At 36.8% G+C, this 27,742-nt stretch overlaps 1 protein-coding gene across 1 annotated transcript in view; it reads right to left on the bottom strand.

Annotated features, from left to right (window-relative positions):
- SEMA3C (semaphorin 3C) overlaps nucleotides 1-27,742 on the bottom strand; it is a 177,798-nt gene that overhangs the window by 85,179 nt on the left and 64,877 nt on the right. Inside the window, 1 exon segment of the mRNA XM_077152163.1 lies at nucleotides 422-582. Coding sequence (XP_077008278.1) covers nucleotides 422-582 — 161 coding nt within the window.

Here is a 27,742-nt window from a genome sequence, read left to right as displayed (position 1 = left end):
ATAAAAGCTACACTTGTTCAAATAACGGTGCATTTAATAACTCCATTCCTGTCAAGCCTACTTGGTTTACATGCAAATGGCAAGGTAGGTCATATCCTACATTTGTCTATTTTTCCATGCTATTCTCAACGCTCCTGTTTTTGCCTTTCTCTATATAAATACATACACACAGTATTCTATATATACATTTAGCTCCATGGTTTAGATTGCTAAAAAACTGAAACTAAACATGCAGTCATGGACTGATTATATTTTCAGCTTTTGAACTAACTCATAACTTCCAACTATTTATCAACATGTGACCAGTGTTTTCTATTGTTGGTTTATTGAAAATACCTATTGTTTTACATCGTATCTGAAATTTTTAAAGAAAAAGGCATCTAAGAGGTCAACACTGTACTCATTAAAATGATAAACTTACACTCAAAGGTTCTTGGCTTATATTGTTAATATTCAAGGAAAGAATGTGATCTTTGCTGCCCACATATATCCGGTCCTGATCTTCATCCATTAATAATATCCTGTAGTCCAAAGGGTGGTGGGATAGGCTGAAATACTCAGAGGTCCTGGTTTCCTGCAGCTCTGAAAACGTGAACAGCACAAGTGAGAATAGACTATCTTAGTTCATCTGATTCTATTACTATTATTTTAATCCAATTTTATTGAGATACAATCACACTCCATAAAAACCTTAATGAAAAGTCTTTCAGGAACATTTAGCAAAAATGTCAAGAGATATTTACCCCTACTAGTAGATTAATGCTTAAATAGGCTTATGTTTGTGGGAATTTTTATTTATTGTTTCTATACTGAAGTAAAACAAAAGTAAATCAATACATGTAAAGTTGAAGTTTATGATAACACTGTGAGTACAAAATTATCCACATTTATGAGAATCTCCTTTTAATTTTATCACAGGATGTCTTCGGTTCAAAACTAGTTTAATTAGTTAAACGAAAAAATGTATAATGAGCAGTTTGAGAAAAGCAACGGCAGCATTAAAGGGTCCCTGGCCTCTGTTAATGATGTATTCTTATACAATCAGAGGAGTATTTCCTGCTATAAACATTTACCTGACTTTTACAGCAAAACTCTACTTAATCTAAAATAATGGAAATTATCTGAAAATTAATCTACTCTTTTCCCATTACATTTCAATCAGTAGGTCATGTCATTTAAACAATAGCATGCCTATGTGTATATCAATGGGAAAAAGTTCGAAATTTTAGACTTTCTGAATTTTCAGATTTTGGTGTCTCAATGTTCACTTATTCCCTTTTACATTGAACATGTGCCTGCATAGCTGACCTTTACAGACAATGAATGTACCATGACAAAAAAAAAAAGTCAATAATTACTACAGCAGATTCAAAATTTCTTTTCTCTTTTGATTACGATCTTAAGAGAGTGACAAACCTTCTAAAAGAATCTGATTTCTAGTGTTACTATTTCAATGCTGAACAATTTTTAAGTTTTTGGGAGCTGAATTTATAAACAGATTTATAGGAATTCTGATGGGGCTGTGGTTTTACATAAACCAAATTAGAAAATTATAGGGAAGCTTGCAGGAAGACCTGAGCAATATTCTGAGAGCTCTTAGGCCATATACCATTATCATATTGGAAAAAAGAGAAGTTACACATTTGACCTGTTTTCATGAAAATGAATAGTTAGAATGCCTACCATAAGATCCTTTGGGTACTCTGATTCAACAATCTTAAAATGCCATGGAAATCATGTAGTGATTATACCCCAGTGGCCCCAGTGTCTAAATTACTGTGATATTAAACAAGTAACTTCACTTCTCTGTGCCTCAATTTCCTCATTTGCAAAAAGAAACAATAATTTTACTCTACTGAGTGTTCTATTTCTGAGACTTTCCATGGCAATCAATTGAATTGATATATGTAAAATTTAAGAGTGACAGAAGAAGTATTCAATAAATTCATGTTATTATTGTTTCACTGAATAAATATTAAAGGTGTATGTTTGAATCATACTTTTTTATTAAAAAAAGATGCATCTAGGTACATATCTTTATTTCTGGGATATCTTTATTTCTGCTGCTTTTTCTTTTTGTACATATACATATATATATTTTAATTTACTTAGCTGTGTTGATAAAATTACTAACACATGGTTGTAAAACATAGTCTCTGATACACTGTCCATACAATGATAGTAACATGTAGGATTTGTCATGGGAAGGAAACCATTAAGAAGCTAAAATGCACACTTCAGAAGAATCCTGAGAAGTAAAATGAGAGGAAGAGACACCACCAAAAAACAGGCGGTTCATTGGAAACAAGAAATGAGGCAAGAGATCTCTGGAAACGGGAGACTCAGGGCTGAGCACTGTGCCCTGCTGACCTCCAAACCCCGGAGACGCACGGGTCCCCCGGGTCCCACGGGCAGACAGCTCAGTGCCGTGAGCAGACGGGTGCTGCTCGCCCAGAAACGGGAACAGCTTCCTTCAAGAGCCGAACAGCAAAGTTGAGGGAGACAGGAATGTCATTCAGGAAAAACATCAACCAATGGCAGACCGAAGGTTAGGGCTGACATAGGAAAAAATCCAGGGGCCCAGGAGTTGAGAGGAAATATGGGATCGAAGCAAGTGTCACGCAAAGGGTGGGGAAGACACAGTGGCCTTGATTCTGCCCGCAATCCAGGATGTCCTTTAATAAACCTTGCTTTTCATCTTCAGGGAGGTGATTCATGGTTGTGTCGCTTTTCTGTAAAGTACAAGACTAAGATAGAGTAGCTTGGGGTGCAAAATGGATGTTCAACACTTATTGAATAAATAACTCTCCAGTGAAATGCATAGCATGAAGCAGTTAAAAATCTGCCTGAGCACACGGCCTTTGGTGCCTGGCTGTCCGAATCCAGGCTATGCCATTTCAGTTCTGTATGTTTTTGGCAAGTGTCTTAATCTCTCTGGACTTCAGTGTCCTCATCTGTAAAGTCAGGATAATAATGTACCTGCATTGAAGGATTGCTGTGAGGTGTAAATTGTTAGTATTTGGAAAGTGCTCAGTTGAGTGCCTGGCCTGGGGTAACCTTTACCTGTGTTACTTCCTATCATGAGTTGGTGCATGACATCAAGTTGCAGCCAGGAAAGTGAGGATTCCTTACACAAGGGAAAATAAAACATCAGAGGACTTGAGTACCTGATTTATGATTTCAACTTTAGGATCTTCTTGAATTATTTAAGCAACAGGGTAACATAATAAAAGAAAGCACTTTGAAGAAAAATAATCGAAGTGTGCAGGATGTTTTGAGGGTGTGAGACTGGAAACCTAAGAGGTGCTGTTGTAATCGTCAAGGTATGGAATTAACAACGTTTTGATATGCTAGATATAGAAAGGAAGAGTTGATATAGGGACTTAAAGGATTTGGATGTGTTTACGCAGAGTTAGGCATGGGATAAAGGGACAATGCAGATGCCCCCCCCCAAAAAAAAATACCCTTGTTGAGTCTCCCTCCCCTGTATCCCCCATTATTTCTTATCTATTTTCCTTATTTTTTTACTCTTCTGCCCATACCATGAATACCATCCTTTACTCTATATTCTGATTACCTTGGTCCTATCTGGATCAGCTTCATTCATATCTCTAGTTGAAGTCTGATCACTAGCTCAACTTTTTTTAAGTTGCTGTATGGGGTACAGCTGACTTTCACAGTTTCAGAGCTCTAACTCTGGAGTCTCAAGTGTCACATAAATACCCAAAGTTTTAGGAATGACTAGATTATACACGAATAGCTTAGCATCTCAGAATTTAGAAATAACAACTCCAGAATATATGTGACTGCTGAAAGAGTTTACAGTCTAGGACCCTTTACAATAGGCTCCAATCTGATACCCGTGCTCTCAATTTCAGTTCTCTGAGTTTGTATATTATAGTTAGTCCATATGAGTGAGGCATGATATTATTTGTCGTTTTGTTTCTGACATTTCACTCAGCATGCTGTCCGCAAGGTTATTCACTTCGTTGCAAGTCTCATAACTTCATTCTTTCTTGCAGCCACTCAGCAGTCCGTTGCATACCGTTGCATATATACAACACAGTTTCTCCTTCCATTCCTCAGTCGTTGTACCTTTAGGTCACCTGCATCCATTGCGAATCACTAACACTGCCACCATAAATAGCAGTGTGCAAATGTCCATTCGTGTCCTCACTCTCAGTTCTTCAAGTTATATAATTACCAGCAGGGTTGCAGGATCATATGGCAACCCCACCACTAGCCTCCTGTGAACCAACGCACTGCCCTCGGGAGGGGTAGCACCTCTCAGCCTCCCTACCAGCAGGGAATAGGTATATCTCTTTCTCCACCTTTTCTTTAGCATTTGTTTCTCTCTGTTCATTTATGAACAGTTTTATTTCCACATCATACAACCCAACCTAATAGCCATGCCTTCACCACCATAATCTATACTAAGATATTTCCTTTTCTTTTGCAAAAAATCCATACCCCTCCCCTACACCCCACTTGTTGACATTTAGTTTTGGCATAATGCCTTTGTTACATTCAGCGAAAGCATATTACAATGTTACTGTTGATTATAGACCCTAGCTTGCATTGATTGTACTTCTCCCTGCATACTATCTCATTTTCAACACCTTGCAAAGTTGACATTCATTCGTTCTCCCCCATGTAAAAACATTTTTATATTTGTACACATAATCACAATCATTATCCACTTTAGACATTCCTAAATTATATCATCTCAGTCTTTATTGTCTATCTTTCCTTCTGGTGTCATACATGCCTCCAACCCTTCTTTCTCAGCCATATTCACATTCACTTTCATTCGGAGTATTTATATTATTGTGCTAACATCAGATAGTATTATACTATCCATTTCTGAATTTTTACAATCAGTCCCATTGCACATCTGTATTCCTTCAACACCAAAAGCCCAATCTCTACCCTCTTTCTATCACCTACCAATCTGTGTTCTTAACTTCAACTCTCAAAGTTCACTCATTAATATCAGTTCATATTAGTAAGACCATATAGTATTTGTCCTGTTGTTTCTGGCTAATTTCACTAGCATACTGTCCTCAATGTTCATTCACATTGTTACATACTTCATGACTTTATTCTATCTTACAGTTATGTAATATCCCATCATACATATATACCACAGGTTATTTAGCCACTTGTCCGTTGATGGACATTTGGACTGTTCCTATCTCTTGATAATCATAAATAATGCTGCTATAAACATCAGTAGTGCAAATATCCATTTGTGTCCTTCCCTTCAGTTCCTCTGAATATGTACCTAATAATGGGATTGCCAATCATGTGGCAATTCTATACTTAGCATTGTGAAAAACTGCCAAACTGCCTTCCAGAGCATTTGTACCATTTTATGTTCCCACCAACAGTAGATAAGTATGCCTCTTTCTCCACATCCTCTTCAGCACTTGAGAAAAATGTGTATCCTGAGCTTGTAGGGTGTAATGATATACAAATTCTGTTAAGTCTAGTTAATTACTATTCAAAGTCTCTGTTTTCTTATTGAGCCTCTGTCTAATCATTCTATCCATTGATAAGAGTGGGGAATTGAAATCATCAACTATTATGGTAGAAGTGTCTACTTCTCCCTTTACTGTTGTTAGTGTTTGCCTCATGTATTCTGGAGCATTCTGGCTCGGTGCACAAATATTTATGATTGTTATGTCTTCTTATTGAATTGTTCCTTTTATTAATAATAGTGTCCTTCTTTGTCTTTTTAATTGTTTTACATTTGAAGTCTAATTTGTCAGATATTAGTATAAATGCCCCTGCTCTTTTCTGATTGTTGTTTGCATGAAATATCTTTTTCCAACCTTTCACTTTCAACCTATTTTTGTCACTGCATCTAAAGTGAGTCTCCTGTAGAAAGCATATAGATGGGTCCTTTTTTTTAAATCTGTTCTGTCAATCTATGTCTTTTAATTGGGAAATTAAGCCATTAACATTAAATGTTTTATTGTAAAGGCAGTACTTTCTTCTACTGCCTTTTGGCTTTTGGACTTTATGTGTCATATCTTTTTTTTTTTTTTTGTCTCTTTTTACCTTTACTGATAGTCTTCATTTCTACATTCTTCTCCAGATCTCTCTCTCCTGTCTTTTCCTAACTGCCTGTAGTGCTCCCGTTAGTAATTCTTTGAGAGATGGTCTCTTAGTCACCAGTTCTTTCAGTGACTGCCTGAAAATATTTTAATCTCCCCTCATTTTCTGAAGGACATTTCTGCTGGGTATAGAACTCTTGGTGGGCAGTTTTACTCTTTCAGAATCTTAGATACATCATACTATTGCCTTCTCACCTCCATGGCTTCTGCTGAGAAATCCATACATAGTCTTATTGAGCTTCCTTTGTATGTGATCAATTTCTTTTCTCTTATCCTTTCAAGATTCTTTCTTTCCCTTTGACATTGGACAATCTGATTAGTAAGTGTCTTGGAGTAGGTCTATTCAGATCTACTCTGGTTGGGTATGCTGCACTTCTTGGATTTATTTCTTGCATTAGGGGTGGGAAATTTTCAATGATTACTTCCTCCAATAGTCTTCCTACTCTTTTTCCCTTCTCTTCTCCTTCTGGGACACCTATAACATGTATATTCCTGTGCTTCATGCTGTCATTCAATTCCCTGAGACCCTGCTCATATTTTTCCATTCTTTTCCCTATATTTTCTTTTATGTGTCTGATATCAGATGATCTGTTTTCTAGTTCACTAATCCTTCTGCCTTTTCAAATCTATTATTGTAAGTTTCCATTGTTTTTTCATCTCTTATATTGGGCCTTTCATTTCCATAAGTTCTGCAGTTTGTTTTTTCAAACTTTCAAGTTCCTCTTTATGTTCACCCAATGTCTTCTTTATATCCCCCCTCAATATGTTGATTTTATTTTTGATGAGATTGTGCATGTCTGAACATCCTGAGTTAGGTGTTTCAACTCATGTATCTCATTTGAACTATTTGTTTGTTCTTTTGACTGAGCCATAGCTTCGATTTTCCTAGTATGAATAGTTGTTTTCACTCTTTTACCTGGGATTTTCTTGTTGGATGGCTTTGTTTCTATATGTTCTTTGGCATTCAGTTCAATTTACTCTAAACCTCTAGCATTGGTTCTTTTAACTGATCAGAATTTTTCAGTTCTTTTTTTTTGTTTGTTTGTTTCCTGCCCTGCTTATATAGAGCCTTTTTTTTTTTTTTTCAGGAGCATCTCCTCAGATCTATGATCAACCCCAGTCAAATTTTCCCAGACCAGATAGGCCCATGTCTCTGGAGGAGACAGTACCCAGTATCAAGTTTCATTGAAGATGAGACCCAGCAGGTTGTCAGACTTTCCCGTGAAGCCTCTAGTCTCTGTGTTTTTCCTATACTGCCCAGCATGTGGCACTTGTCTTCCCATAGCTTTGCACCAGCAAAAAGTGATACAGTGCCTTTAATTTCAGCAGCCTCTTCCTCTCAGGGGGGTAGTTGAGAAGGAGGCGAAGGTAGTAGGCAGGCTTTGATTGCTTCTGTTTTCTAGGCCCTGGGGCCTAAATTTCCTGAAGGAGGGCTTCCCCTTGAGCTGGGCCCTGCCCCCTTTTCTTGGGGAAGATACACCCTTTAGGGAATAGTTCACCTGCCTAGTTTATCAGGCATACCTTAATTGTGCCTTTGCCTGGCAGGACTGGAGCCTGAGAGTGCTCCTATTTCTATCTAAAGAACTATTAAGAAGTTGAAAAAAATGTCTTTTCAGAGTGGACCCTGCTCCCTATGTTTGCCAAACAAGAGCTGGACTTGGTACGTGGTTGTATGTGTTCCCAGGCTCTATGTCCCCCCTGTTCTTGGGAACCAGCCCTTTTCCAGTATTTTTTGTTGTCCAACTAAAAATAAAGCCTCAGTTTTCTTTTTTATTTTATTTATTTATTATTATTATTATTATTATTATTATTATTATTATTATTATTTTGCCATTAACCCTACCTCCTCTCTGCGGGGGTGAAAACTCCTTGTTCCTATCTTGCTTACTTCAGGTTTATTTGTGCTCAGGACCTGTTTTCAGTAGTCAGAAACTGTTAATTAATTCCACAATTGGGGCTTGGTTTAGCTAACTCCTTGCTACTAATAGAGTCTGTTTCCTTTCCACTCAGGGAACCAGCCTGCTATGCCTGTGGGGAGGGGCACCAGTCTCTTTGGCTTGGGAGACTTACACTTCTGTGTGACATCTCAGCCATTCCACCCATTCCAGACTGGTGTAAAATGTGTGTACGTTCACTGATATCCCTCCAGCAGATGTTCCATACAGTTCCTGGCTGTTTACTAGCTGTTCCAGAGAATGAATTAAATTCCACACCTCAGTATGCCACTGTCTTCCTTTGTTGATTCTGAGAGCACCAAAGGTAAGTTTTGGGGGTTGAGAGGTTACCTTGGTGTTAGCAAATGAAATTCAAATCCATGAAGAAATGTCCCACATTTGTAAATAGAGTATCAAATCTACAGGTAGAGATTTTCAATTCTCCTTATAGATTATTATGCACCATCCTGAAAGTAGATAGTACTTCTAAATAAGAGCATATCTAATAGAAGGATCAAAGGTGATAGTGTAATTATACAGAGAAGGTAGGGTTTAACAAATGAGTATGATTGCTGAATCATTGTATTGATATTTCTTTTAGCCGCCACTATTCTGAAGCAGCTAGAAGTAAAAACCTAAAATTTTGGAATTGTAACTCATATCAAACTTTGAAATCTGTTCTACAACTAACTGTTGCTCTGAGCTTTGAAATTTATTGCTTATTTGTATACATGTTATTTTTCACAAAAAAGAAAAAAAGTTTATTGTGATTATAAAAAAAATATTTATTCCTTCTAGCCCTCAATGTTCTGGAGCAGGAAAAATCTGAGATGATGGTATGGAAGCCCATGACAAATTCTGGAATCTGTCTTTTAACTCCTTGTTGAAGAGTGTTTGAAAACTGTTGCTTTTTTACTTCTTTGCTTTGTATATATGTTATATTATACAATAAAAAAGTTTAACAAAGAGCATATCTACAGTGAAAAGCAAAGCATAGAGATGTGTTATTAGATATAGAAATGGTAGCTCTGGAATTGAACCTGAAAGTGATTCATGATCGATAGGGAACAATGCAATATAGTGCAGAGAATAAGGATTGAGGTCAGTTAGCTCACAGTTGAAATCATAACTGCATCATCTATTAAGTATGTACCTTTTGAAAGTTACCTCACTTCTGCAAGTTTCCATTTCTGATTGCCTGAATTGAAATTATCATTTTTTATCCTGGAAACTCATCCTAACTGATATACCTTCTGAGTGTTCACAGCCCCCAAATACCCATTTCTCACCCTTTTTTACTATGGTTTGATTAATTCAGGTGTTCATATAAACTATACTTTTTTTTTTTCTTTCTTACCCTAATTTATATTGAAGTGAAACCAAGAGAGTGATCTTAACTGGGTAAATATCCTTAACTGAATTTGCTTGCAAGTAACAAACAATGACAGGTATTCTCTTTACCTGTTTCATTAGAAAGTAATCAATTTCTTGCATTAATTCAAGTACCAGAGGGAGCAATCCCTGCCTTCACTTAAGACCTTTCTTGTCCAAAGATTTTATCTGATTTTTTGAACCATAAAGCTATCTTCAAATTTAATTACCTTTATCTCATTGACAGTTGACAGCTGTTACCAAGGAAGATTTACTTTAGGAGAACTCCTGTTATTTAAATTGCTGTTAGTGGCCATAATTGAACTTTGGGGCTTGGGAAATAAAACAAAGCAATATTCTTTTTAGAGCAAAGATGCGAGTTCAAAGCAAAGAGGATTTTGCCTATAAAAAGGATGACACAGGAATCCATCATTTTTGCTTAATGTAGATCTAAATTATGTCAATAAATAATTCAGTGATTCAATGATTTGGCCACATTGAAAGAAGAGAATCACAGTTACTGGTTTTTCATCTAAACAAGTCAAAATATGCCATCACCCCACCTAATTTAATCTTAATAATGATGTCTTCTTTTTACAACATTAAAGGTGCAGATAGTTTTGTTGTTTTCCCGGACATGCTCAACTGATTGAGGAGGACTTTGGCAGAAAATATGTGGTGTTAGAAAATGCAGCAGCCTTACCAAGGGCAGCATAGGTCTCAGAGTCCCTGGGAAAATCTCCTGGGAAACAATATCTAAAAAAAAGTACTTACTTCATGCGTCTATCCTGGAATCCACATTATTGGAAAGCCCCATGATGGAAAATTACTGTAATGTCTTCCATGCCAAAGTTCCCTGAGGGAAAATTTGCAGCACTATATGCTCACCTGAAATTCATGTATTTACACAGACTTTTCATTGTAATGGAGACAACTGTGTGCCTTCAGAATTTAGAGTTGGAGAACAGTAGATTTTTCCCAAAGTATAAATCCCAGCAATACAAGCTTCGGAGACTATTCAAATAGAGTTAATATATTGGTATAGCCATCACAACATAATTTCATATAGAAGTATAGATCCTGTCTGTAAACAACACTCTATCCCTATCCACATAAAAACTAACCTTTGTTTTCTGTTAAACCAGTCTTAACTTTTCTGAAGTAACTAAGTCAATAACAATCGATTCATGGGCTCAGAAATTTGATCTAGATAGAGGAAGGTGGAGAGTCTAGGATTTCCTTTCATAAATAAGGGAACTTAGGGGAACTTATTCACCCAGAACAGTACATTGTTATAGGACTTTAATAAAATTCAAAAATAGGCAAAAGATTACTCCTTTGAAAATCAATTTTTGGGAGTTTCTCAATTAGAAGTATATGTAGTGATTCATTAAGTATATTTTAGAGTTCATAATATATTTTTAATTAATTTATTTAATATATATTTATTGATCCCTTATTGCATGCTCATACTTTACTTGAATGATAAAAGATCACTGCCTTAAGAGAATTTAAACTTTTATTTTATATTCTGTCATTCTGTTTTGTTAACCCACCATGACATTCTCCTCATCATAAACGTCAGGTCTTCGGCAGGGCAGAATGTATATCAACCAATTTCAAACGGAATCCTTAGGATACCTTCTACTTCAGAGATATTGCTACTGACATGATAATTTCCTCTCCCGAATGTCTTATCTCAGAAGAATTTTAAGTAGCATGGGTTTAAATGACCGCACCCATACCCTGAATTTTCTTCCTGTTCAATATTTTGAGACTGGGTTAGAAATTGAACTTCTTCTGTCCCTTTAGGAAAAACAGGCAAATAAAGAGAAAAGCAGTGAAACTTCAGCAGTCTAAATGACAAATACTCCTCATTCTTAACGTAAGTAGAGACCAAAAAGGCATGTTCTTCAAACCACATTGGTTCAAAATTAATAGTCTCAAATAGTTAGCATATTGAGGTTTCCAGTGGTAGTAACAATTCTAGGTGCTTTATAAACTCATTTCATAAAATTCTCATTAAAAACTCTATGGTAGGGGTGGTGCAATGGTGGTTCAGTGACAGAATTCTTTTTGCCCAAGACCCGGGTTTGATTCCTGGTGCCTGCCCATGTTAAAATTAAAAATAAATAAATAAAATCTCTATGGTAGATCCCAATATTAGTCCAGATCCACTTGTAAAGACCACAAGATTCAGTGAATTTGAGTAATCTGACAATAAAAACTAGAAGAGGGTAGAGCCAGGATTCAAAACAAGGTCTGTTCCTTAATCTGTGAACTTGATTGTATATTCTTCTGCTTTTCTATTCAGACAGATATCTTTGATACTTATTTGTTGGGTTCCTACTATGTTATTGCCCAAAACGTGAATATGTTCAGCATAAAATATAGTATAAGCAATGCCTCTGCCTTTCATATTTTCTTTGCTAGTTGCAGGGAGGAGGAAGCACCCCTCAAACAACCTGAGAACAATCAAATTCTCAAGAAGCTGTTCCCATTCAACCACCCCAGTGGACCTGATAAGGGTTACGTGAAAGTAAGACCTAAGGCTCCGACAAGCTCCATGAAGAAAGTAAAAGATTCCAATTTTTCTGTCTTTTTTTAGTGGATGGGCATGACTGACTACATGGAAGCAAAATGCCAGTGAATGAAAGGAAGACTGGGGAAAACAATTCAATTTAGTTAGCCTGGCCAGGGAAGAACATAGCAAGTACCTCCCAGTAGTCATGTCAGAGAGAAGACTAGCAAACATGCAGGAACCTTTAAAAAAATGTTGTTTGCCCAAGTTGACTCGATGTATGTCTGCTTTCCCTGCATACTTATCAATAGTGCCTCTCTTTCACCATCAGAGAGTCACAGTTTACACGTTAAATTGGATGAGCACTCGCATTTTATGTTCTTCATCATCTTGAATGGCTTTCTTTTACTTTTAGAACAAATAAAAAATTCTTAACATGGCCTTCAAGGCCTGTCATGATAACTCCAGATTACCTCACTAGAAATCCTTTTGATTACTATTTTTCTGTTTTCTTTGTCTTGCCCTTGTGGCTTTCTTTTCACAACTTCAAACTTGCCTTTTTCCTTTCTGCCTCTGGGGCTTTGAACTTGTTATGCTTCCTGCCTACAAGATTCCTCCTGCCTTTTTCTAAAGCCTACTCATAACTCAAGCAGCAGTTCAAATGTCATTTAAATTGAACTGCTTCATAAAATCTTCCTAGATTCTCTAGATGAAGTCAGGTCTCATCTGATATTTGCTCATCTCTCTTTGTGGTCTGCTTGTCTCTTGAAGGCTGCCTGGACTATCACCTGAAATATTCAGATACCATGGGGGAGGAGGGCTGCACTCTAAGACCTGCTAAGACCATGCTGATTCCCATTACAATTTCATAACAGAAGGTGTCTGAATGTGAGACAAAGTTCTTGATTTATGCACGTTCTATACCTTTTTCTACTATATTGAGTTTTATGATCTTTTCATCTTGGTGAATTAAAAATTATGAGCTTGAACCAATAAAATGAGGGAAAAATGCTAGGAAATTCAGAAAACTGGGGTTTTCATAATAATAATTTATCATTATTAAAATGTGGGGGTGGAGAAGAAAAGCTCCAGTTTTGTAGTTAACCCATTGGGGCAGAAGTTCTAGCTCCCCATTTTGCAGATGCAGGGGTTGGTGTGCCCCTTCTCTCTCCCTCTCCCTCCTCCACCTCTCCCCTGGGGCCTCTGGTCTCTCATCTTCACATCAAAAGGGTATGATTGTCTAGTAGCCAGAATGATCTCTAAAGTCTCTGTAGCCATAAAAATGTCTATAAAATGATTCATTTTTCATTATAGGTATTATCTATTTTGCAGAAAATATATAAAGCTAATGTAGTCCTTCATACAACTATAAATCTGGTAGAAAAAAAAAGGTCTACTTGAAAAAAATCTACCTTATAAATATACGCAGAGTAATATAGTTGCATCTTTCCTGGAAAAATGAAGCTAAACTAAGATTTTTTTTTTTCCCCCAACCAAAAGCATATTCCCTTTTTTTGCATGGTACAGTCAATGGGAGAATTCTAAATTCTGACTTCTCTTCCTTTAAGCTTACTTAGAACACAAGAAAGTCAATTTCAAGGACTTTAGGTGCCAATCTTTGGCTCCTTGTATGGAAAGTGTTAACTGGAGTGTACAATTAGGGCACATCTCAGCTGTCTTGAGAACCTCTGACTGGAAGGAAGTAATTTCTAAAAAGTAGAATAAAATCTAAAACTACTGTTAAGCTGTAGGAGAACAATATGGATGAGCTGAGATGCCCATATTGGCAGCATTCATTCTGTCAGGAGGACCTCAGATCAGTGTCTGCTTGAGCTGTAAATAAAGAGATAAACACATGGAAGGGGAAGCACCTCACCGACACCTCCTTTCTAGAGGCCTTGACACAGCTGGAAAAGCTGCTCTGGGGCAAGGTTTTCAAGAACAGAGACCCACTGTAGTGAGCATAACAAAACCAAAACATAAGGACAGAAACATGAAAAAAAAAATGTTTGGGGAATAATGTAAGTGGAGAATGATGCAAATTAATGTACCTGGTACTAAATATATTACACTGTCTCTAGGAATGTTTATGAACAGTTTTTAAAACATAGAAAATTTTTTCTCCTGGGTGTTAAGTTTTAAATGCAGGGTATTTCAATATGAAAACAATTACTGAAAATCAGTGACAGAAAATAAGACTAGGAGGAAATATTTTTAAATATTCAGACTAAAGGTCCTTGCGTGGGGGAACAGAAATTTAAGGACAGGGAGACAGTATCTCAGACCCTCATGGGACAGCATGAGGAGCTGGCAAGGGTATGTCATGCCATCACCGTCCCAGAGCAGAGAGAATATAAAAGATTACCCCACTACCAAGCAGTGACCACTGCATTACATGGAAAGGTAATTACAGAGGCATATAAGCATTTGTGTAACACAAAACGTCTATTTATTGATTTTCTATGCTTTCAATCAAACTTTCTTTGGCTATACTGTGGCCTTCAGGGGGCCTTTTAGTGAGCACACCTGATGATAGCAAGAGGAATTGGAGATCCCATGTGTTGGGTGGGGTCTCTTGCCCCATGTCACCCCCATAGAGGTCTCTGACCATTCGTTTGCCACAGTTCTCTATGACATAAGGCTTACATTTATATACATTGCACCAGGCTCTACATGGAAGAAAAATACCCTTTCAGTCTTACATTTATACAGTAATTTCTCAATATACATTTACACAGTAATTTAATAGACCAATGAACCAAGGGCTAGGTAAATAATGAAAAACCTTAATTTTTCCCCTGTAAGTGAAGACAGGTACACCAAAAAATGCAATACAAGATGATGACTCAGGAAACTGAGGGAGCATTGAAAATGGAGGATTAATCTTCTTGGAAATAACAAGAAAATCTTAGACAAGTGAAACCACTTGACAATGTTTCTTCATTCAACAAATATCAGTTGGACCACTATAAATATTAAACTAATAATCAGAGTAATAAATGCACAAAATATAGTAAAAAAGGTTTAAGACGGGGCAGCTGCTATACATCAGAGGTCAGAAAGTTAAGCTGTCACCTGAGGAATTAATATGAGTTAGAGTTTTCCAGCGAGTGGGAAGAGCCTGGTTAGAAACTTAAGATGAGACATTCAAAAGACGATTAGAAGTTTCTGGAGTTGAAAAAGAAGAGGATTTGGGTGGGGCATTCCAGGTTGAAGCAAAGGTCCAAGCAAAATGCAAAGATGCAAACTCCTTATATGTTCCACGAAAGCATCTGGGTTTTTCCTAAGGTGTTGAGGGGCCAACATAAAACCTGGGAAAGTGCTCAGCATGATCACTTACAAGTTTGTTAGAAAACAATTCGGTTAACGAAGAGTTCTCAAGGTACAGATGTTTTATGACTTAACAGTCAGTGAAGAAAATACAAAAAATAGTTGTTTGCATAGAAATAAATTGGCAAAGAAAAAGTCCTGGAAAAATTCATCTTGTTAACATTACTTCTCATGATGTGTCCAACGTGAAACAACAGTCTGTTACAATACTGAAGGGTTAATTCGATGTTTCATAGGTTAAAGAATTTTAATTACTCTATAATCAAGCATCATGCAGTGTGCACTTGCTTTACAGATCTTTCTAATTTACACATACATATAGGAGCCTGGATGCACTGCACCTAACAAAATGTTGAGCTAGACTAGGAAATGAATGCCAATTATTGCTAACTGGAAAAGAGCTATATATTGCCAAAAATGTTTGATCTCCAGATTCCTTCAGAATGATGAAAGACCACCCACAACTTTCAGACAGACTATTTGGAATTTAACAAGCCAGCTCCCCCCACCAACCAAAATTCCTGAACTCTATTTTCACTCGATACATTCTTAAACCCACTTTCATTTGAACACAGGAAGAAATATAGTAAACTTTATACCATAAGATCTCAAATTTAAAGAATAGGACATTATGTGCAAAGAAATAGATGTTTTCCAAAAGAGACACCTATTTTATCTAAACATTATTTAGTTCATTGTGACTCATTGTTTAGCCAAGTTACGGCATTTGGCTTCAAAACAAAAGAACAACTTTGGAGAAATGTAGAGGATGGTGGAGACATGTTCATTTCAATTTTAACACATTCGCCAGCCATTCAATCCAGGAGACTGTTTTCTCCTCTTTTCTTGTATCCTGCTCTCTCTCTCCCTGACACTGTCAAAATACAAGGTCAGTGACTCTGCCATGCTTAGCTGCTAGAGAGGAGATTTAAACCAATTCCTTGGGAGTGTGCCTCTACACAGTAAAAGAGCTACCCTTTGATTCTTTTCAAGAGAAGCACAAAGGATCCAACCATGTTTCCTGCAGCTTTGAACTCCCAAGACTCATCATATACACAATGGCTTTTCAATGTAAATGCAAGACATTTCTCGTTTCTGCATGCTACACTGGGAAACCATTTGTTTCCAAGTTTCATGTGACGTTGTTTTGAGATGGAATGGATGTAGCATGACCCATTCTTTCAAAAGACATTAGTGCATTTTTCTGTCTTTGCTCTGGAAACATAATATTTATCACTCTTACATGCATTTCAAGGAAGATAGCAGATTATGGAACTCGAAGTTTGTTTATTTTACAAAATTCTGCTGCCTTCATGAGTTAAACATTAGCCACGCCTGCCTCTTTAATTTTCAGTGCGCAAGTAAAATCTTTTGGTGAAAGCAAGGCACACTTAAAAGAGGAAGTGACAAGCCATTTAAAAACAGCATGTTTGACTAGACTATGAAGGGCTCAAAACAGCCTTTTTGAGATTGAGGGGATTTTCACTTCAGTGATCTATAGCCCTATTTATCCCTGGATCTCAAAGGACAAAATATATTTTATTAGACAAAAATGATAGGTATGGATTGTTGGGATGGTAATACTTGAGGAATTTCACATTAAACAATTCAAATGAGTTAGCAGGATTAAATCAAACAAGCCACACTATGCCCTAAACCGGGAGACAGGATGGACAGTATCTAGCTAGGCGTTTGATTTTGGCTTCTCTTCATCCAACAGATGGTCAAGTTGTATTTCCTCAATTTCAAAACTTTTCACACTAGGTTACTTGTAAATGATGAGTATAAAAATAACTTAAGATTCTCTGTTACCATCTAAGTGGTAAATGAACTCATTAGTACAATTCAAGGTCAAAAATCATTTTTAACCTAAAACATACAGATAATTAAAACAAAGCTCTTTTTTACCTAATGCATTTTCCTCAAGCAAAGTCTGGCGTTTTAAGACAGAGAGCTCTATGCTCAAATCTCGGCACTGCATATGACTAGCAGTGTGCCCTTTGGCAAGTTACTTAGATTATTGTGGCCTAAGTGTCCCCACATGAATGATGGGAACAAGCCTACTTTCTCATGGAGCTTCTGAATGAGAAAATAAGTGTGATGCTCCTGCAGCATGGTAGGCTTCCATCAACACTGTCATCCAAGATGAGAGTTTCAATTTCAAACAGGTTATCATGCACTGTCGCAGATTTACGGCACTTACTCTGCAGATATTTTCTGAACTAATCCTGCAAAATAAAGTCCAACTTGTGTACCAATGAAAAGTCATGAAGTTTCAAAATTCTAGCAAAAATAATTCTTGAATTCTATTACAAAAAATAAGTGATTAAAAAAATGTTTTCCCTTAATATTTATCCAGTCTGCTTTTTTAAAAATTTCTGCTCACACTACCTAACACCTACTGAGATTCTACCAAGTACCCACCAGTGTGCAACAAATGTTTACATGGTCTTGTTTCACAGCCACAATTTCTATTAAGAAGGGGCTATTATTTTCCCCATTTATCATATGAGAAAAATGAGGATGAATCATGAGTAACAAGTTTCATCTTATTAAAAACCTGCATGGCCCCAAAGTCCATTTTCACCAACTTTCCATCGAGGATGAGAATACATTCAGTTGAAGGACTTTGTCTTCCTCACATATCCTTGATTATGGCAGTGGTTCTCAAAATTAATGCACATAAGAGTTATGTGAATTGATTGTTACGAAAAAAAAATTCATAAACATAAAAAGATTTCCTTTCAAGAACACTATCCAGAGGGTCTTCTTGGCTCTGTGTCTTAAGCACACCAAGCTCCAGTCCCAGGACTGCTGCCAAGGAGACTAACCTGCACCCCTCCAAGGCTGCCTCCTCATAAATCAGAACTCAGCTGTCACCTACCGCAGGAGCACGGCCCCGTCCGCCTCACCTAACGGAGATGCCCCCATATTAGTCTCTGTGTTATAACCCAAATTTTGTTGCTTCAAGGCCTTAATATTACTTCAGGTGCTAAGGCTCACATTCAATTTAAATATTATACAGTTTGGGATGGCATCAGTATCAATGTGATTACTAGGAGGGCTTTAGGAGGGTACATATCTATGTGCTAGTTTTTGACAATGATTTTTATTTGAAGCCATCTGATGAATAAAAAACTCATCCTCTAAAAGCAAACTTATTTTGCTTCGCAAAACTCTTTGAAGAACAGTGATGATTGACACTTTTCCCTGATTCTGTTCTTTCCACAAAGAATTTGGGAAGAGTCTCACAAAAGTGTGAGATGGAAAGAGTACAGAGGGATAAAGCCCCAAACGCAGCTATAAAACTCTGTGCAGAAAAGCTGTCTCCCCAATTTTTTGGTATAGTAAAGGTATAGGTGATCCCCAATTTACGTCCAAATATTATCCAAGCATCCATGCTATGGTTAATTATTTGAGCTTTAAACCTTACTCTTCCTTTGAAACACTCAATGTGGAAGTTGTATTTAGATCCATAGGTATCCCTGCCAAAATCTATCTGACCAATAAAATACCATTAATGGTGTTATTAAACCAAACATTTGTCCAATATTACTTTCCAAGATTTTTCGTATGTTACACTTGAGCCTCATCACAGTCCTACAAGGTACACAGTGGCTGACAGTGTGGGCTCTGTGCCAGAATGTCAGAGTCCACACCCTCCTTTGCCACTTGGTAGTTGTGCTGCCTTGCAAATTTACTTAATTCTCAGTTTACCTTTCTGTAAAACGGAGGTAACAGCACCTATCACATGGATGTGTTGCCAGGATAAAATAAGTTAACAAATTACAGCAGTTCTGGAAAATATTAGCTATTACCATTATTTCTATTTTGTAAGGAATGAAGGTAATATTTCTCAAAGAGGTCACACAACTTTCTCAAATGCCACATAATTAAAAATGAGCAATGGGAAAAAAAATTGAACTTAGATCTTTTTCTGGTTCTAGAACCACCGTCCTTTCCAACAGATCACATCACCTTCCTATGCTGTCAGTTGAAACCCCCACCCTCCTTGAACTCTACCCAAGTACCAACAAACCTTGCCTTTTTGAGGAAAGGCAGGAAATCTACTAATTGCACACATCCCTGCAGTAGCTCTCAAGACAGATTACACATTCACTAAGAAATTGTCCTGTTAAACCTCTGTATCCGTTTTGTGGAAACACCTTTCTCATCAGAGGATTTCATTCCCCACTTGTCTCAGAAGCAGAACCTTCTGGATAAAATTACACACCCAACATGCAAAACCGATTCATGAGAAATTGCTCTTCTTCAATGTCCAAAGGAGCTCTGAAGCCTACCAGCCCAGCCCCTGGCCCTGCGCTGTTCACAGTAGATGAGTGGCTCACTGATCCCTATTATTTCCTCACAAAGACTGCACATTATTGTGAGGCAAACACTGTCAGGAAATTTAGAAAGGGTAGACAAAAGTAATCTTGCTGTAGGTACTAGGAAATTGACTACATATACTTACGACAGCATCTTTACTTTTTTCAGCACAGATTTCCTAAGTACTTACTAGCTAGAAGTCTCTATACCAACTGCTACTGAGAATACCAAAACCAATTTTTAAAATAGCTTGTCTTCAAGAAGTTCACATTCTGCAAAGCGAGATAAAGGATGTTCACAGGACATCATACAGGCTGCATATGACAAATAACTCTAAGAGAAGAACAGCACGGCATCAACATCCATCATCCACCCTATTAGCCAGGAAATCTTTCTCCCAGTCAATCACTTGCTGAATCTTGTTGATTTGACCTCTTAAATACCTCTGAATTCTGCCAATTTTTCTCCATCCCCATTATCACCTTTATTCTAGAGACCAGTCATGTCATATCTGACTGGATAATTGCATGAGGCTCCTCACGGCTCTCCCTGCTTCTAGCCCTAATTATATTCAAATGTTTATTGATTACTGGGAAAACATAAGACAGTATGGGACCGTTTGGGTGCCGGGAGCTAGGGATACAAAGAACCAGATCCCGCCCTGCGAGTCATGTGGAATCCTCACATCAGCAGCGTGCTTCTACCAGGTTAGCTAGCCATCCCAAAGCTGAGCAAGATCATGTCTCTCATACTATCAAATTTATGACCTTCTTTCCTTCAAAAATAATCCCAGATATTGCATGTAATTTCTGGGTGTCACTGATATACTAAAATTCACGCGATGGTGGGCCATGTGGCTCAGCAGGTAGAGTTCTCACTTGCCATGCTGGAGACCAGGGTTCAATTCCCAGTGCCTGTCTATGCAAAAAAAAAAAAAAAAAGATTCATGCGAGTATCCCTCAGATTTCCATGAGCGTATTCCATGAGCCTAACTTATAAGTTCCCCACTTAAAGGGAAAATTCCATGCAAGTATGCTAAACAAGGCCCTTTGAGACACATGACCCCTGTTTACCTTCACACGCCTAGTACTTGGTATTTTCCCCTTGACCTTGATTTCCAGCAATGGAGCTATCTGTAATATCTGATAAACATCATGATCTCTCATCCTTCTAAATTGTGCTCAAACTAGTCTCTTTTGCCTGGAATCTCATTATTTGCTTTGCTAATTTTTCTGTGTTTTGAAGGCTTAACCTTTACTTCCTTTTCCATAAAAGTCTTCCTGATTCTCACTGTCTCCATGAAAAATAAGAATAATGGTTTACATTAATTGAGAACCTACTATTTTACTGGGACTGAGATATGTGTTTTAATTACATGCATTTAATTTTTGCAACAGCACTATAAGATCTATATATGGTGCTTCTCATCTCATAAATAAAGAAACTATGCTTAGAGAAATTGAATACATATAGATGAACTGCTTTATTCAATTTAGCAATATTTGTACTAACCTGATAAGGCCTTCAATTAAACCATATTTGTTTATTTATTCAATTAAACAATATTTGTACTGACCTGATAAGGCCTTCAATATTCTTCCCAATTGGGGGTAAGGGAGAAGGGAAAAGAGAAGAGAAGTTATTTGTCAGAGCAGTCTGTGCTGACTGACTTCAAGCATTTGAAGTAGGGCGTTTGAGAAGACAGTGGTCCGGACCAATCTTTTTTTTCCTTTCTTTTTTTTTTTTGCGTGCACAGGCACCGAGAATCGAACCCAGGTCTCCAGCATGGCAGGCAAGAATTCTGCCACCAAACCACCACTGCACCGCCCCAAACTAATCCTTTTTAAATGATCAATGCCAAAGGATAATTTTTGTGTTTGTTTTATTTTTGTGACATATAATAACAGTAAATTCCTAGGTAAATGAAAATTAAAAACAGCACACATGCATGCATACATCCAAAACAAATTTTAAAAACCCTCAAGCCATATAAAATAGAAATGCAAATTTCTTAACATTACATTCCATAGAGATTAAAGTACTCTGTCAAATTGCTATACATTCTCTCAAGGTTCACTCATTTCTGTATTTATGTTGTTTCTTGTCTCTGGTAGTTACAGTAGACCACACTAGAATAGCACCAGTATAGACTTGCTTCATCCTCTTTCAAAACTACTAGGAACAAACTTGCTTTGCATTATCATTATCATTTAGAAGAAACATGAGTCAACAATGGACTTAGTCAATAGACTTCCAAGTATCCAGAAATTCAACAAGGGCACACTGCGGCAGCAAGCCTGAGATCTTTGTGTCTACAAACAAGCAAGGTGGCATCATGGCAAATGTATACTAGTTGGAAAATCAGTAAGAGAAATACAACAATCATATTTTTATTGCCAGCATTTATTCATGGACAAATCATCTCACTCAGTTTAAATTTTACATCTGTAAATAAATGGTTAAACTAAATAATCACTAAGGTCCATTTTTGCATTAATCTTACTTGATTTTAAGATTTTCTAAGACTACCAACCCCAACATAACTTTTGAATTCTTTCAAATTTTATCTAATATGTTCTCTCTTCTTTTCTGATATTATGTCTATTGATACACAGGCAACTATTCCTTGTGTCAAAGAAGTGGTTGCATAGTTTCTAAACAATGGTCAAGCATGTGTGTTTAATTAACTTTCTATTTGCATAATTCTAGTTTGCTCTGATTGAATATTCAGAACAAAAATGAATACAAATCACCCAAGTTCAGGAGAATAAATAAAAAACCATTCCAAGCAACACGTCCCTTTGGAGTTTGAATTGGACCCTGTCCCCCACCCACTTAGTCTCATAACTGAACTTGAAGTTCTAATTTCTGATTAGGAGAAGCATGTACTTTTTATTAAAATTCCTTATCTACAAAAAAGAGTGCAAGAATAAATTTACTCTTCTATTGCATAATAGTGCATAAAATCTAGTGTTTTTAAAACTATTATTTATTAGACAGTAGCTTTAGCACCTCCATGTCTCCATACCCTGGACACTGCATAGGACTCAAAGTCTTGTCCTGGGTCACCATGTCCACCTGGCCAAATCTTCCTTCTCTTTGTACATTTAGAACAAATAGCCTTCTTTAGATACAGCTGACACAAGTTCTTAGTCTCATCACTTTATAATTTTAATGGTTGTGTTCTTCACATGGTTTCTACATTCCTTATTTCTCAGTTAAGAGTACTGAGAAAAACTAAAAAAAATATTCCAATGGTGTCCAAATTTTTCTTCAAACTAAGCGTTCTCTCCAGTAACCTCCCTCATCTTATTTGAATACAGTGTTTCTTTCCTACATGTAATTTATGCAACATATTTTTTTCATAGAACATAGTCATTCTCATCCCATTTTGTCATTTTTCAATTGATTAACATTGTTGTAGAAACTAGACCAAGGGATTCTGTCTTTTTGTAACTCTGCAAACCCTCTTTTGAAACAGAACACAGTCTCTTACATGGGGAGACGATAAGATCACTCATAAACCCACTCAACACCCTTCTCCTCATCATGTTTCATGGCAACACATGTTTCTTAACTCAAGAGATTTTACTGCCTCTTCAATCCAGCTTTTGAATGTCACGCGAAACATCATTTTGCAGCTTTCTAAATTTAGCCTAAAGTAGGTCTTTCTAATTCTAAATGAGTGGCTAATTGCTTAATCTTCTACAGTCACTTTTCTGCATGAAAAATAATACAAGGATATGCACTTAGCATTCATTTTATATAATTTATAAACAGCTTCTCCACCTAGAATTTCAAACCAGTGGAGAAGTAGTGGGACTAAGTTAGTTATATCAGGAATGCTCAGAGAACTCCCAGAAATCAATGAAATCCACTACATAGCCACCACAATGGTTAAAAAATAAAAATACATCAATCAAATTAAAATAGAAAATAGTGAGAGTCATTTCCAGGAGTAGGCAAGGATGCAGAGCAAATAGAACTTATACGATTTTAAATTTATATAATCAATTTAGGAAAAAGGTTTGGCTTTATAGGCTCAATATGAATACATACGTTCTGTATTACCCAGCAATTCTATTCCTTAAGATATGCCAGAAGGCATGTAAAAGAATGCTAACAGTCTCAAACTGGAAACAACATACATAACCATCAACTGAAGAACAGATAAACAGATGATGGTATTCTCTATCAGAAGGATACTACTCAGCAATAAAAAAGAATGCACAACTTCCATGCATAACAATTTTGATGAATCACACAAATAAAACATTGAGCAAAACAATTAAAAAGTAAGAGAATACATACTGAACAACTTCATTTATATAGAATTCAAAAAAAGAGGCCAAATGAATCTATGATATAGGGAGTCAAAATAGTGGTTATGTTCTGGAAAAGGGATAAAGTTAGGTTTTTCAACCTATGTAGTCATTACACAGTGTGATCTCTTCGTGTTAACTCATGTAGATATACACTTGAGATGTTTGTACTCTTCTGTATGTATGTTTGATTTGTTGAAAATTGTATTTTTTAAAATAACAGGTTTTTTAAAACATACGTGCACAGTCTCTGAATGAGTGTGCATTAATTTTCTGTGGCTACTGTAACAAATTACCAGAAACTCAGTGGTTGAACACAAAAGAAATGTATTCTCTTACAGTTCTGGAGGTTAGAAGCCAGAAATCAGTCAGTGGGCTGAAATCAAGGTGCTAGCAGGGCTCCAATCCCTCTGGAAGTTCTGGGGAGAATGCATTCCTCACTTATTCAAGCTTCCGACAGCTGCTGACATCCTTTGGCTTGTGACCACATTACACCAATCTGCCTCCGTGGCCTCGTGGCCTCCTCCACTGCTTCTGTGAGATCGCTGGCCTCTCCTGAATATCGACACCTGTGATGCCATTTATGGCCCACCTGAATAATCCAGGATACTTTCCCCATTTCAGATCCCAAACCTAATCAAGTTGGTAAAGTTTATTTTGTAGACAAAATAACATTCACAGGTTCCAGGGATTAAGGCATGACTATCTCTCTGGAGACCATTAAGCAGCCTACCCTAGAGTCCTGTTGACTATAGTTGAGAGGTATAACTGAGTCCCAAAATCAGCTGAGAAAGCTTTATGGAGCAGGAAGGGGTAAACTATAATTATAATAGCATCAGAATATGTAGAGAAAAAGTAGTCACAGCCCAGAATGGCCACAAAGGTTGACTAGTGATTTTTAAAAAATCATTTAATGCAATCCACCATCACTAATAGTAAAGTAAATGGAATTATAGGTGCCTAAAATGTTGTTGATTTTCATGGAAAAGGAAATAATTTTAGCTGGATTTACACATCAGAAATTACAATAGTAAAAATATTAATTCTAATATGATAAACATAGGATTGGAAGGTGACTATCATTACTGATTTTTTTTTGTTTGTTTATTTGCTTTGAATTGTTTTTCTATACTTCTGAAACCTTTTATCCTTTCTAAATGCCTCTGCTTACTCTTAAACAGAGCCACTCAGGCTGCTCATACAAACACGCTGACAGGGTGTTGCTAGGGATGGAGAATTTCATCATCATCTGGCACCACAACAACACTCATGCACAACTTTTTTGGAAGCAGAAGAGCCTTTCATTATATCCCCTGGCTGGGTTTCTGAGAGCAATCCCTATGGAAAGCAAAGATACTCTCCTATTTCTGCCTTTGCATTACTGTTACCCGTGGCAGCTTAATTCTTGACCTTATTGATGTTACTGGTTTGAAATACGTGCCTATCCCCTTGGTCCAGTAGCTGTTGTCACTTGGTACACACAAATCTCTTCAAAAGAAAAGGAGCTTCTTTTCTTACACCCTTTTGGAGAAAATGAAATCAATTTATTGCTATAATCTCCATTAAGAGAACTCAGGTCACTTTGAAATAAAAAAAATATTTTTTTCTCATTAATATTTTATGATGATAAGTGAGATATAAAAATGATCCTGAAATGCAGGTTATTTGTTTCCAATGAGGTTATCAATAAAAAAATATTTTTACGATTCTGGAGTCTTGTATTTATCCAACAACATGCTCTCAAAATAAGGGAAGAGAGCCTTTCCAAGCACTTTCATCTGTCTTTTGGCTGGAAGTAACCTTCAGGACAGATTTTAAAAAAACCTACAAAAGAACGCAGTTTATGGATATAGATGGAAAGGGGAGACTTACTGCTTGTTTTTCTAATCAGGCTTTGCAAAGCAACAATGTCCCTCTGTCATTCACTCAAGGATGACCCTAAAGGAACAGCACAAGTATCTTCACATTAGAAAGGTCACAGCCTTAACTAGAGCAGTTCTGGAACCCGACTGCTGGGCCAGATGTGGACTCCTTAGTTGTTGGAGCTAAGGTTCTCGAGCTGGGATAAGGCAAACAAGGTGGGAACTGTGTCACCTGGAGTGTCTTGATATTTTACCACCAGTACATTCATATTGGTTCTGACTGGCTAAATATCAGGCTTGCATTCGTTGTATCCCTGCATGGCCATTTATACTTTTTATGTCTTTATAGGGAGTATATTTATCCAACAATTAAGCCAAGTTACTTATGACTAATGCCTCACCAGTTATTCATCAAAAATAATATCTGCTTGAAAGGCCTTCATATATAACTTCCAGCGTGTCTTCTTCAAATAACATTTTCTATTTTTGCATTTCATTACTGTAATGGTCTGAAATGTTTGGAATGTGGACCCATTGATCAACAGCATTGTTTCTTTATTTAGATATAGGACAAGACACAACCAGATTTTTTGAAAAAAGACATTTTGAGACTACTCGGCTGCCACACTTCTCCATTGTCTGAGATATATACTGCACGGAGCATCTGCTGCTGTTTGGGATTTCTCTTATCAGTTCTGTTTCTTTATTTTGGAATTAAAATAAACAGAAACATAACATTTGTATAACTAACATTTCTTTAAGCTCTTTATATGCTTATGAACCAGCTCATTTAAACTTCACAAAAATCACGTAAGTATAGATGCTATATAATTTTTCATCCACAATGGGACATTTTTGAGAGTAAAAGGAGAGCTAATAATAGTTATTACAGGACAATTAGCCCAAATGGGGACTGTCCTAGGCAAATTAAGATGATGTACATGAGAAGCATTTTTATCCTGCTATATGGTTGAGGAAATTGAGACATAAAGGGTTAAATAACCTGCCCACCTTCTCAGCATCTAGTAATTGCTGAAGCAGCCTGACTCCCTGGGAAGTTTGACTTACAGCCCTTGCTCTTGAGATTGGGCAATTCTAGTGGAATCAACATGTTGCAACCTCAAGGGAACTGACAATGATAAAAAGAGATTATAGTTTTAACAATTTGCCTTCGTTGGAATATTCAGTTGAAAGACTAGTTCGAATGCAAGATAACTGTCTGTTTGTGCTACATTTCACTTCAAGACGAAGTTCTTTGAAAAAATAAAATAAAACTTCCTGAGTTATCCATGTTGTGTATTAACTACACTTGGTGCTTAGGGGGCAGTTTCATCATCATATTTATATAAAATATGAGATTTTATGAATTCACTTCTTGCTAATTAAAAAAGAGCTCATATGTAGGGGATATTTGGATTAAACATATCCAATACTGCTATTTTTAATAGCCTTTGTAAATTAGCAAAAGAATGTTTAATTAAACATAGTTACTAAATTTAAAGGGTTCTAGCGAACTAACACAGTGATAACCTGGAAGGAAGAAGGATTACCAAAAGCAGAGAGAGGTTAGAACTGCCATGCTGCACAGTATTCAAAAGAATGGTGACACCCTAACCACAGTTTTTCAAAGAACACACAATCTTGCAATGATTGGGAAAAAATAAGTCAGAAGAGGAATTTATGCTGATCAAGACTGAATACCTCAGGTTTAGAGTTTAAAGTATTAATAAACAAAGAAACATTGTGAATATAAATTCTTCACTGGAAATAAATGTTGCAAATATTATCTCATTATTTTCTGATATTTCTGTTATTAGGTAAAATTTATCCAATTATGTGAACTTGCCTGTGCTGTCTAAGGAGCTAGAAGGAATCCTTTGTCTGGGGTCATGGAAATACCACAAGAATTTGCCCCATCCCCACCCCCTGCAACCAAGGATGGCAGAAATTCAAG

Source organism: Tamandua tetradactyla, chromosome 1 (genome assembly GCF_023851605.1).
Source record: "Tamandua tetradactyla isolate mTamTet1 chromosome 1, mTamTet1.pri, whole genome shotgun sequence".
NCBI classification, from domain to species: Eukaryota; Metazoa; Chordata; class Mammalia; order Pilosa; family Myrmecophagidae; genus Tamandua; species Tamandua tetradactyla.
This window is presented reverse-complemented; position numbering and strand designations above follow the sequence as displayed.